A 13,034-nucleotide genomic window follows, 5' to 3' on the forward strand; every position below is an offset into this window, starting at 1 on the left:
AGAGGGACTAATATATCTTTTCCTGCAAATTGCAGTTGGTTTAATTCTTCTTCACTTCTTTATTATTTTTTTTCTGAGAACCATTACTTTTTTTTTTCTTTTTTAAATGAAGGAGCAAGGAGCTTGCTGCTGGCTACCAGCATGTGCGAATGAGTCAATATTTTATTTTAACTTGATGAGCAAGAAGTGCTATGAGGTGTTTACCAAATGCAGAGCTGCTTGCCTTGGAGTAAACATGCCCTCTGCTGTTTAGCTAAAGCATGGATCTTTTTATGGAGGGCTTGGTTGGCAGTCCAGCCTTACAACTCAGCAAAAGTGGGGAAAATCACTGTTTGTCCTGTTTGTGATGCACTTACGTAGCATGTGCATATACATGACAGATAAGCTCTGCTAACAAGTCAGAGGTTGGAGTCACTTTGCAAATGGACAGCTTTGCTGCGACGAATGCAAATGCCTTTCTGTGCTCATAACATGATCTTGGCAAACCAGGAAAAATGTGATCCAGTGGTGCAAAGTGCTGAGTTGCTGTATGCAGCATTTGTGCTGCTTTTCTGAAGTCTGACTGCAACACTAAGTTGCTTCTTTTGTCCTGTTTAAACAAACTCACAGAAAATTCAGCATGACACATCTGGAAGCCTGGTGAGCCCTTTGCAAGTAGGCTTAGGTGTTACGGGTGGATTTGGCAATCATCTCCAAACCCTGTTTTGCAACAAAAAAGTCACTTAGACCCACAAAGACATCTGGACCTTTCTTGGTCTGAGCCCTGAAACAACGCAGGCTGGAGAAGGGAGGAACAAGGTCTATTTCTGTCTTTTCTATGGAATAATGCTGACCTGTCGTCCCATTTGTGTGTCTCAGTCCCTTCTCTCCAGCTTCCATTCTTTGCCTTGTCAGTGCTGGACCCCACATGGTGTGAGCAGAGACTGCTTCATGGGCTGCCTTTGTCACTTTGCGCAGGGTTTCCATTTTTAGCATCACTGTTTGAGAAACAAACTCTACCAGCCATGCAGTTAGAGGATTTTGTCCACTCTGGATCTGGCTGCAGGTATTTTGCCAGACAAAAAAAGAAATCTGTCATCTCCCTTCAGCTCACTCACCTGCAGGAGGCTGTGCAAAGTTCTCAGAGGGTGAAGGGGCCATGATCCGGAGCTCTCCTCTCCAATTAAAAGTCAATTTGGCACATGAAGAAATCACCTCCAAAGGCCTTTCACTTAGTCGAGAAGGACTTCATGGAGTCTGTCTTCTCCTGCCATGTACCCATTGCCCAGAAACCTGGATGCTCTGCAGAGAGAGGCACCATAACCCCATGGGGCTGATGTGTGGGTCAGGAAAGCTGGCTTCTGGCTGTGAATCTTTCATTTGCTATTTCTGTACTTCTCACCCTGTGATTTAAGCAAAACCTGTTCCCTAATCAAGTGATGTATTAAATCATTTTGGTAGCATTTAGCATTCTCTTGCGAAAAGGCTTTTATTTTTCTCTAAGCTTACAGCAGGTGAAAGCTGAGACATGGCTGTGGGGTGTCGTTAGGCAGCATTTTATTAATTAGCAGCTGAAGTTTTATCAAAGGAAATGTAAATTTTACCCCTAGACTCTTCCAATGTTATCTAGCAGCGGTAATTTTCTTTTATAATATCCCATCAGTAAGGCAATGGAAAACAACATTGGTAAGTCAATTATTATAAATGATTGTGCCTTAGAAAATATTGAAATTGTAGCATTATTTATTTATAGATGTATCTATAACATATATCACTGTAGCTGTATCTTCTAATGTATCCTTTAGCACTATAAAATTAATATAAAGTGTTAGGAGCGTTTCTTTCTCTGGATCTCTAATCTTACCAGGACAGAAATCAGTGAATAATATGGGAATTTAGTGCACGCTGCAGGGAAGACAGGGGAGCACTACAGAGGATGTATGTGTGCTCCAGTTAAGCCACAAACTACAAAAATGAAGATGTATGTGCAAATGAACTGCTGCCTCAGGTTACTAATCTGATAAATAGATGGTCTCATTTAGTGAAAAGTGGCAAGAGGTGGTTATCTAGCTGGAAATCTCCCTCCCTACAACAGCTTTTTCTTCCTTTGCAGTGCTACGTGAGTGCTGTAAGTTAATCACAAGTGCCGTCTTCCCTTTCCCTCCTCACAGGCGGGGAGATGTTTTCCTTCACCCAGTGCCCTCTTACACCCCGATTGCTTCCTGCCCATGGGGGCTGGAGGCTGTATGTGCATCCTGGGCCACAGTTGCAGGAGGAAGGGTGACAACAGGGATGAGGGATGAGACACAAAAGGCCATCAGGGTGCGGGGGCCCCATGGGTGCAACCAGGCCGAGCTGTGCCATCGCACCACAGTGGGGACACGCTCTGCTGCCACCTCCCCATGGAGGTGCCCCCAGGTGTTCCCAGTGTGGCCATACGAGGACTATAGAAATAGTCCTCAAAGGGACCTTTCCAGGAGTGTAGCAAGAGGCTGGCTGCTTCCAGGCTGCTGGGGATGAAACGTTTGAACTCTCAATGCTCTTGGGAGAACCCAAGAGCCCAAACCATCTCGCCTGCCAGGTCCAGACCTGAAGGATAGGCTGGCCACGTGGTAGCGACCGTAACCTCTGTGCCCACAACCACCAGCCCACGCCCCTCCCTGGAGCACAGCACAAAGCACTGGCATTGACGGGTTGCTTCAGCCAGTACGGTGAATTTGGGTTCTCTATATGTGTTCCCGTAGGACCAAACTCTGTCTGCTGCTAGGCCACAGGATAGTCTCAGTCTCAGACGATGAGGAATTTATGGAAGTTATGTTTCCATGGGAGAAAATGCCCATGTGAGCGATGAGTCCACGTTGGACTCATCCATTTGTGCTTTCTGGTGGTGATGGGGGAAGCAGAGCCTGGGGGCTGAGTGCTGGTACCAGAGCTTAGCCTAGGGCTATGCAGAAGGGCTATGCAGCCAAAATTAGTCTGAATGCACTCCAGTGCCTCCTTGAATGGCACATTGAGCCATGCACCTTGGAAAACTATTTATAACTCTCCAAAATAAATATGAATCTCAAAGATGCATCTACGTGTTTGAAGGCTTGTTGCTTCTGCCTCGTGGCCTGGTTTCTGGTCACTGCAATAACTCCCATCAGCTTTGGCAGACCATGAATTAGGTCACTGCTTCACTGACATCTTCCAAAATAGCTCTGAAATAGACAGTAGCAAAGAAACAAGGTGAGATAACCACACTGGTGTTTATGGTGCTTGATATTTATTAGTGTGACTTTGGATAACAAGACCTTATTGGATTATTAAACCAGTTAATGAGGCTAAAACATCTATACTATGGTACACCATTATGTAGTTAGAGTTGATGCTGTGTGTGAGAACTTATCGCTGTTGTCTTTGCTATCCCCCAACTTTTCTTCTAGGACTAGCATGATGTAACTATCACACATATCTATGCTATGGTGAGACAGTAGCTTTTCAAGTCTTTACTAACTTGATCAATTAACGAGTTAGACAAAATAACTCTCAGTTATCCAATTCCAGGTTCAAGTTATAAAGTTTCCAGCAGCCAAATGAAACAAGTGGTATTTTACTCATGACAGGCCATGAACTGCTGCAGGACTGATATGTGTCAGTACGCAAAAATAAGCCAGTATTTCTGTTTTAGCACTTTACCTTTTTTTCCCTGAAGCTGAGCAGAAGCTCCCCACAGCTGGTTAGTGGCTAGAGCACAGGTGAGGTGCCCCAGGTGCATGGTGGCTGCAGGTGCTGTGTGATGTGGGTCTGGAGCTGGGCACAGGGGGGCACAAACCACATCCAGGTGGAAAGCAATTAATGGCTTGAGCATCACCTAAGCAAAGAGAAAGCACGGTCACCTTCCTCAGCCTTGGTGTTGCGCCTGCTACCTGCGATGCAGCTCACACAAAGTCTGCTTTATCAGCCTTCCAGAAACTGTAGCTATCATTTACTGTTTCAACTGCGCACTGGCTTGTTCAGTTGTCACCAGAGCTTGCTGTGTTTGCCAGTTGTTGAGACTGCTTGAGCCCACTGGTCAGTGTTTCTGCAGTTCGGGTCAGCCTCACCTCCTTGCCTTGTGAAACCAGATGTCTCTCTGCAACTGTCCAGACAACTAAATAACTGCTTTATATGTATTATTTCTTTGTATTTTTCAGATAATCAACCCCAATTTCATTCAAGAAGGTGAGTTAAAGACAGCTGTGCACTGACTTGCATTGAGGGGTGAGCCAGCAGCTGGGATTTAGTCCCACACAGCAGTGCTCACAGCAGAGGCAACTCTTCTTCAACAATCTGCTGGTGGGCTCACAGAGCCTGAGAACACGCACTGAGTGCCCCAAACCCACCCCTCGCCAAACACACCTTCGCCCAGCCTCACCTTCCTGCCAGAGCTCAGACCCAGGCACAGTCAGTCCCTGCTACCTCCTTCCCTGGGCTGCTGGCAGCTGGCTCTTAGTGAAGGTGGAGTTTCACTAACAACTCTGGGATAATCCATTTGGGACCCAGATCTTCAGTGCTTAACCCTGACACGTCACCCCTCTACAAAAGCAAACCACAACTGATCCTATAATGTGTTCTCCAGACTTGCATGGGGAACATCCTCTCCTGTGCATTAAAAGAAGGTGTTCCCTCTATGTTCTTCTCCAGTGGCTCCAGAGTTTCTTGTGCCTTTAGTGGATATCACCTGCCTGCTTGGCGACACGGTGATGCTGCAGTGCAAAGTCTGTGGACGTCCCAAACCAACTATAACCTGGAAAGGACCAGATCAAAACATTCTTGACAATGACAACAGCACGGCCACCTACACGGTGTCATCCTGGTAAGGTCCCGTCTCTGGATCCCAACACATCTGGTCATGATGGTCATGTCCTCCTCAAATACAGCACCAGCTGGGCTACAAGACTCATTAGAAATGCAGTTAATCAAGGCTGGCATGGTGAATTGGCACATCGCTGAGCCAGACGTCAGCTAGTAGAAAGGGTTGAACTCTGGGTTTTGGGTAGCTCTATAGTTTCCCAAGTTGATGTAGCCTATCTCCACTGAGCGTGTTGTGGGCAGTTGTGAACTTTGGTTGTGCTGTGCCCCAGAAGGCCAAGACCTCTGAGCCAGCTGCAAGCCAGAAGCAATTAATGTTTCCACCATATTATTTTGGGTAATATTGCCTCCGCTTTGCTGGGGCTTATCTGCTTGGGTTTGATATGATGCTCACCTTTGGTAGGGACAGGAGTAGAGCAGAGCAAGCCCTCATCAGCTTGCAATATTCTTCATTTACTTATCCACACCATTGGGAATGTTCTCATCTCACGGGCAGAGGTGGTAACTCATGCAGTTTTCCTGAGCCTTTCCTCAGCTGCTCCTCAAAGAGCCTACATGTGCTCCTGGGAAGGCTACATCCAGCTGCACTTGGACAGAAAGATGCTTGTCATGATGTTCCTGGCCCGTCTTTACAGCAAACAATGGGATGATCTGAAAAGATCTGGAGTTGAATTCAGGTCAGATAACAGCCTGCTGCTGGATGCTCATCTGCGGCTTACATAAGCTATTTGGGCCAAACTGAAGTGGAAATCTCCAGGAGGCAATCTTTCATGTGAACTTGTGAGCAGTGCTGGCTCAGGCTGAGACAAACCCGGGGAGTACAAAGTCCATGGAAGTGACAAATGTACACTAAGAGAGAAGGGATTTTACATGTTCAAAAAAAAAAAAAAAGAAGAAAAGAAAAGACATCTGATCAAGAGCTTCCTTCAGAGACTGTTGCCTTGTGAAGCTGCCCCAGGGTACCCCAAATTGCCTTGTTAGCCATTAGATTGGTAGAGCCTTATCTTCAGGCTGCTGGCCGGGGCTGGGATGGGGGGGGGTATTTCCATGTGGGGCTCTGTTTTACATCAGCCTTTCGCCTGTGCCGTCCCTTGCTGTGCGCTATCAGCACTTGTGTTGTCTCGTTCCTCCTGCTTGTTTTTCCATGCAGGCGCTGCCTGCCAAAGAGAGGCCCAGCAGATCAGCGTCTGTCTTACAAATCCTGCTGGCATCGGTGTCCGGATTGCGGGGGAAGGGGATGTTTCTGTCCCGTTCCTCAACCAGCACAATCAGGCCAGCCAAAGCCACAGTGTCCGTGCGGTTACACCGGCAGCCGTGTCCCTGTGCAGTTTCCGATGGCTTGCACGTTCAAGAACCGCTCTAGTTTTGCCATCAAAGAAATTTATTGTTGGCTCTAAGTGGGGTCTCCAGCACAGCTAGCTCAGTTACACAAGCAGAATCCTTTCATTCAGGCCAACTCCACTGAGCTGACTATCTGCAGACCTGCTATAAATTCAGTAGGTTGAGTAGAGCTGTTTATTTGCTCAGATTGGCCAAAAGACCGAGCGTCTCCCAAGAACTCAGCGCTGACATTTGTTATCCCCAGCTGCTGTGAAATGTCCACTCTCCTGGCCACAGAGGTCACCATCACATGCTCCAGGGGTCTGAATCTCCTTTGAGACCACAGCAGAGTGGCAGATTTGCCCCGCAGGGCCCCACTGGGACCATTCTGCTCAAATGGCTTTTATGGCAACCTAATCCTGAGAGATGGAGGGGTTGCATTTGGGTACCAGATTGCTGGGGGGATGCTCCTTGAAATGAGTTAACAGGATTTGTGTGCACATGTGTTTGTAACGAGACAGGACAGAAGTGGGGATAAAAATCATTAGTGGGCAAAGCAGTACTTTGTAATCCAGGCTTCTGCACCCGCAGTGACTCCGGGGAGCTGACGCTGAAGATCTGTAACGTGATGCCCCAGGACAGCGGCATTTACACCTGCGTGGCAGCTAATGAACATGGGACGGCATCGACTTCGGCCACAGTCAAAGTCCAAGGTAACGTGCCTGACCCTCACAGCCAGCCTTTTTCCTCTACGGGGCCAGGAACACACCGAAATGCTCGGTGCAAAGGCAGCCGGGCATGGAGCTGTACCAGGCAAACTGAGACAAATATAACCCATCCTTGGCCAAGCCTCCCACTGCTGGCTGAAGGCATCGCAGGCTCTTTGCGTTGATTAAGTTGTCCGAATGTAAGCATCACATCTGGGCAATGGAAACGGACTGGCAGGGGCTCAGCTCCTGCGTCCTGCTTGCAGCGCTGCTTCCCGGGGCTCGGGGAGTTTGGGCCGGGGCAAACCGTTCTGCTGGGATTCGAACCCAGCCTGAGTCCTCAGCGCTATGATTAGTGACCCAGCTAATTGTAATGAATAGGAAACCATGGGCTAATGGCTTCTGACCTCCAGCTCTGGGAGGGATGTGTTAACGTGAGAGATGAGGGCTAGCTGCTGCGTCCAGGGGCACGGCGCAGAGACGAATGTCTGGCCGGTGAATTACAGACCAGGAGTGTCACCAGCATTGCGAAGTCGATTTGTTTCTTCTCCCATTTGGCCCTAGAGATATCATTTCCCCAATTTATCCAAACAAGTTAGTTAGCTGCATTAACTGCTACAGCGCTGAAGGGAGCCCTGGGCAAAACACAGCAGCCTGGCTGGTTGTTTGTCAACCCACTGCCGCCACACCAAGCACCACACACAGATGCACTCTGAACGGCTTTCTTCTGTCGTTTTCGGACACTCTGGGGGTAACAACCTCCCCACCTCACTGCTGCTTGGTGATGTCCACATGAATACTTGTTTCCCTCAGTTAAAGTACTAGGGCTTGCTGACATGATGCTGGACTGGGTGCCTGTTTTCTCTCCCCAAGGTGTCCCGGCTGCCCCAAATCGCCCCATTGCTCAGGAGAGAAGCTGCACCTCTGTGATCCTTCGCTGGCTGCCCCCCTCCAGTACAGGCAATTGCACCATTTCAGGCTACACTGTGGAGTACAGAGAAGAAGGTAAGTGTTTTCAGCTGTGCTCACTAGCCGAGAAAATGAGACCAAAGTAATTCTGCTTTATGGGACAATAGGTCCCAAAGCATCCTTGCCACCACTGGGGCGTGATTATCTGTTGCTCACAGATCCCAAAGTGGAAGGCCAAAAGAAGCCTTTCTGTCATGCAGCCCAACTTCTCATATATTTATTACAGACTTTTCTGTTTCCTCCACTCTGTTAAGGCAAGTGTGTTCAGCTGAAATACGTTGATCACTAAGGCATCCTTTCATCATTTGCATTCTGCTGCCACGGTATTCATCAAGCCGTTCTGGTGGATGTTTCCTGGTAATGCAAAGACAAAGCAGCCTCATTATTATTAATTATTATTATTATTATTATTATTATTATTATTATTATTATTATTATTATTATTTTATCTGGATAGCACTGCAGATTCCTGCATGCTTTTCTAGCTCAGCTCCAAAATCCACTCATTCTTAAATCCAGCCATCTGAATGGATTTAACTCCCCCTGAAAAATTAAATAGAAGATAAATGCACTGTTGCCCCTGTATGCACAGCTATGTTTGCTCATCAAGGGCATTTGAAGCGATTCACATCCCCTTTTGCATTCTTCCTGCAATGGCATGATGCTCTCTGGGCAGTAAACCTTGCCCTAGGTATGTGGCCTCTGTTTTCTCCCTTCATCCTTCAAAAATCCCACCTCAGGTTAGCAGATGTGCATCTCCATCATGCTAATCACTCCATCACGTTAATACCTTCTCAAGGTCAATACTTTGCCTTCGCTTTCCTTGTGCAATCAGTGTGTTTACCCATAGTACAGAAAATATACATATCATGGTAAATAACATAAAGCTAAAAAGCTCTGAAGCTACTAGTTTTAAGACAAAATTTGATATGTTATTGAAATAAATCTTGGAATGTGATAGGGCTCAGTGTCCTAGCAGTCCTTTTCTGTTCTGTGCCCCGGTGTGTTCCTGTGCAGACGAATGAAGTATTGCTCTTTGGATGCCACAGGCTAGGCAATGTTTGTTTTTTTTTTCTGTTAGGAGGAGAAACACGTCATGGAGTCACACATTTTTTAGCTGCAATCCTGCATATCTGCAAAAAGCCCATGCCAAGCCTCAGAAAACTGGTTCTTTGCAGCTCCAGCTTTCACTGGAGCCACCAGGTCTTCTGCAGGCACTTTGCACTGGTGCCCTTCCTCAGCTTCACCTGGGGCTTGCTTCCTACCTTTTTTTTTTTTTTCCCCAGTGTTTCTCTCATAGCAGAGCCATCAGCATGTCATTCCTCCTTTTCTGCCTTATCTTGTTGCCTGCAGACATCACTGGTAGCACACAGCTTCAGCTAGACTTCTGGACAGATCGGCTTGTCCCTGGGTTGTGGTTTTTCCATTGGTAGCAGTCAAGTGAGGGGCATCTCCTTCCTCCTGCATTTCAACAGATAGGGAAACATCTGCAACACCAAACAGCTTCTCATATCCCTTTCTGGTTTAACAGAAATAAATCAGCCTTAACTTTGCCTGTTAAAAACCCCGAGGATTTTAACCTCCCAGGGCACCACATTGGAGAGAGAGCCTCTGCGTGCTTTGTTCTCATGTTGACAGCAGTTTATGAAATGTCCTCTAGCATTTGGCCGTATAACCTCTGGGCAGCAAGAACAAGTCCCCTGCTCTCCCTGCTCTGAGTTCACTCATCGGGGTTGTCTCCATCACCTCTCCTTCTCTCCCTCCCTACAACACAGGCTCGCAGGTCTGGCAGCAGTCGGTGGCCTCAACTCTGGACACCTACCTTGTCATTGAAGACCTGTCCCCAGGCTGCCAGTACCAGTTTCGAGTGAGCGCCAGCAACCCCTGGGGGATCAGCTTGCCCAGTGACCCATCTGAATTTGTGAGGCTCCCAGAATATGGTGAGTGGGTATGGGGAGGAGGGGGTGATGCTTGCAGGGCATCCATGGTGAGCTGGACTTGTGAGGTCCTGCTAAGAATGTTGATCCTGGAGCTGGTATGAATAGGAGGGAAAGCCTGGGAGATGCTCAGAGCCAGCTCCTGCCACTGGAAAGGCTCTCCATGCCTGTTCCATGCCTGTTCCTGCACCGCCTGGCTCACAGCTGCTGCTCAGCGTGCATGCATGTCCCCAGTTTCAGTAGATCCAACACATAACCAGGTGTGTGACTGGCTTCAATAGCCTGCGCTAGATGAAATGAGATCTCATGTGGCATAGATCTCCCTTCCATTTGCACACAGATAAGTCCTGAGACTGTCTGTGTGGTCCCTTTCCAGCCCAAAATAGCAAGGACAGATTTGAATCCATCTTATCCACACCTTGCTCTGGGAAGCTCTGGCTTTTGGTGGTCTAATGCACTGGATGTGATGGAGCAGTGTGAAATTGGACTCAGGAGTAATATTTGCTGTTCTTAAGTAATATATTCTCACCTAATTTAGAAATATGCAGTTTATAATCCACACTAAATTGTATTTACACTCTCTTCCATGTGCTTTCTTCTCCCAAAGATTCTGCTGCTGATGGTGCCACTATTTCATGGAAGGAAAACTTTGACCTTGCATATGCAGAACTGCATGAGATTGGGAGGTAATATTAACCCTGCTTATCGCTGCAATGAAACACTGAAACAGTGGCTTGAAGATGGGGCCTTGGAAGAGAGCTTAGGCTGCTTTTTGTAGTTAGCTTGAAAACTTCTCCTTTCAGAGAGCATTGCACATTAAGTACTGATTACAATACAGACTGGCCAAAATGCTGGCTAAATCTTGTCTTTCAAGACCAGTTGTGATTTGAGGATTGCAACTGGGACATGGGTGACTGAATGCAAACCTCTCAGCAATTAGGCAGCCAAATCTCTGGCAGCCACGGCCAGTGCTTGCTGGTATCTCCTCTGACATCTCGGGTTTGATGTGGGCTTTTGAAGTCAGGATGACTTGCTGGTTCTGGCTGTGCTTAACCTCAGAGACTGTTTGCAAAGCACTTAGGCATGTGACTGACTTAAATCAGGTGCTGAAGGGCTCTGCTGAGCGGGGTGGTCAGTGAGCAGGACCTTGTGCAGACAGCTGATAAGGGCGCAAAACAACGCAGGTTGATGTTCATGCGGTCATGTCTTATCCCAGAGGTCAGCGACGAGCTTCTGGGGCTGAAAGGGTAGGAGCCTGCCTGGTTCTGTGGAAAGAAGAGTGTATGTGTTACCAACAGGCCAAGTGCAGCACATGGCTTCATCAAGTACTCTTGCTTCCAGGAATGGTGCTAGGCACCAGTCTGTGTGACTTACCTAAATGCCTTCATGCCAGCTGTTTGCTCCTAATTTCTCACTGTGTGCCTGAAACTGCAAGACAAAATGATTGCTTAGCGATTACTTAACAAGGGTTTTCTTTTTGTTGTCTGAGTAAGTTCGGGCTCATTATTTAAGCAACTAGAGAGGGGAGAACCATGTTTAGGAACAAGAAGGCAGAACCTGTAAAAGCGGCAGCAAATTGAACCCAGGGGAGATTGTTAGAGGACATCAGTAGGGCTACACAAAACAAAGTGGCTGTTTGCTGTCGGTGCTTGCTAATCCCCAAAGAATCCAAACAGCCAGGGCAAGAGATGGGGGTTCTTGTTGGAAAAAGGTTATGAACGACTAGTTAAGTGTGATTCTCTGTGAAATGTTAATGTACTAAATCAAATAACACTTTGAAAATCAGCCTGCTATTGCACTGAAAAACAAGCATGATTTATTTATTGGTCCCATTCATTATTCTGATTTTTTTTTCCAGGGGACGATTCTCCATAGTAAAGAAATGTGTTCACAAAGCTACCAGGAAAGATGTTGCTGTAAAATTCGTTAGTAAAAAAATGAAAAAGAAAGAGCAAGCGGCACATGAAGCAGCTCTGTTACAGCATTTACAGCATCCTCAGTACATCACTATCCATGATACCTACGAGTCTCCTACTTCTTACATCCTAGTTTTGGAGCTGTAAGTACATGGAGCTTCAATTCAAGTGTCTGGGTAGGAATCACAGCACTATTTAAAGCCAAGGATAAAATTCACCCTCGCTTCAGCAGGGCAAAGACTTTGTCATCTGTTTTTTATTGATTGTGACATCAAATGAAATAGCCATTTTCTGCTGACTTTCTGCTGCCTTTTCTTTACAGTAAATAAGATTCAGGGGTACAAATAAAACTGCTTTTGACTCTGGCGAGGCCTGGGTAATTGTATCAGCAGTTAGTGTGTCACACTGAATAGGATGAAATTTATTTGGGCAGTTTTGTCCACTGTTTATATGTGAGTAAACGTGCTTCAGCTGGATTGCAGCCTACATTGCTCTAATAGTTTTTGGTGAAAAAAGCTGCACAGGGACTATTCTTGTCCCCCTAAGGAGAAATAGCAACCAAAATCCAAAATGCTTCTTTGTTACAGAGTATCCAACGAAGTATAATTGGGCTCTTTGCTTATTTATTTATACACATAAATAAAACTAGGTGGAAAACTTTTATGGGGTTAGTTTTCCCACAGAACATATTACCAGCTGAAAATGCCAGTGATTCTTTCTGCATTATGCAATCCTCTCTGTAAATAAATAGACGAAGCCAAATAATTAAGTGGATCTGTTTTCAAAGGAATGTCCTCTGTCTATTGAATACATCCTTAAGCATATTACTTTACTTTGAGACTGTTGCTAATTTTTTTAGAACTGGGTTTAGCAATAGAGGATTAATCATTCTACCACTTCCACAGCCTGCAGTATCTTGAGATATCGTTAAATATCAGATCTCTCTTTTTGGTTTCCTCTATTTTTAGGTCACAAAGTTTCCATTGCAGTTTTGTTTTCAAATATTAGCTGTTCCTGGAGATGCCATGTGATCTTTCACGTGTGGGGTTTGATTTGTTTGCAGGATGGATGACGGTCGTCTCTTAGATTACCTAATGAACCACGATGAACTCATGGAGGAAAAGGTAGCTTTCTACATAAGAGACACAATGGAAGCCTTGCAGTATCTTCACAATTGCCGAGTGGCTCATTTAGACATAAAGGTAAGAGAAGAAAATGATGCTGTTACTCAGTGCCCCAGTACAGACAGTTCCCAGCTTCACTGACAGCGCGGAGGTGCAGTCTGTGCTCTGAGGGATGATCACTGAATGGACAAGTGCTACTTTTCAGACCTACTGGCCAGAGAAAGGACCTGCAGCATGAGGTCTATATCT

General features: G+C 46.4%; 1 protein-coding gene across 28 annotated transcripts in view; it reads left to right on the plus strand.

The window, feature by feature from the left end:
- The window catches only part of KALRN (kalirin RhoGEF kinase), a 502,153-nt gene that overhangs the window by 482,674 nt on the left and 6,445 nt on the right, over window positions 1-13,034 (plus strand). For 23 of the 28 annotated variants that reach the window (XR_014586050.1, XM_083841888.1, XM_083841895.1 and 20 more), the window contains 8 exons: window positions 4,155-4,182; window positions 4,645-4,816; window positions 6,724-6,845; window positions 7,713-7,844; window positions 9,584-9,748; window positions 10,353-10,431; window positions 11,604-11,804; window positions 12,725-12,863. Coding sequence is in view for 25 of the 28 variants with exons in the window: in XM_083841888.1 (XP_083698014.1) it covers window positions 4,155-4,182; window positions 4,645-4,816; window positions 6,724-6,845; window positions 7,713-7,844; window positions 9,584-9,748; window positions 10,353-10,431; window positions 11,604-11,804; window positions 12,725-12,863 (1,038 nt within the window). In the remaining 3 variants the exon portion in view is untranslated. Of the gene's footprint in view, window positions 1-3,525; window positions 4,128-4,154; window positions 4,183-4,644; window positions 5,772-6,723; window positions 6,846-7,712; window positions 7,845-9,583; window positions 9,749-10,352; window positions 10,432-11,603; window positions 11,805-12,724; window positions 12,864-13,034 lie in introns of those variants that run through there. The other 5 variants (XR_014586051.1, XM_083841884.1, XM_083841885.1 and 2 more) reach the window with 5 other exon arrangements.

Source organism: Anser anser, assembly GCF_964211835.1.
Source record: "Anser anser genome assembly, chromosome: 6".
Taxonomy (NCBI): domain Eukaryota; kingdom Metazoa; phylum Chordata; class Aves; order Anseriformes; family Anatidae; genus Anser; species Anser anser.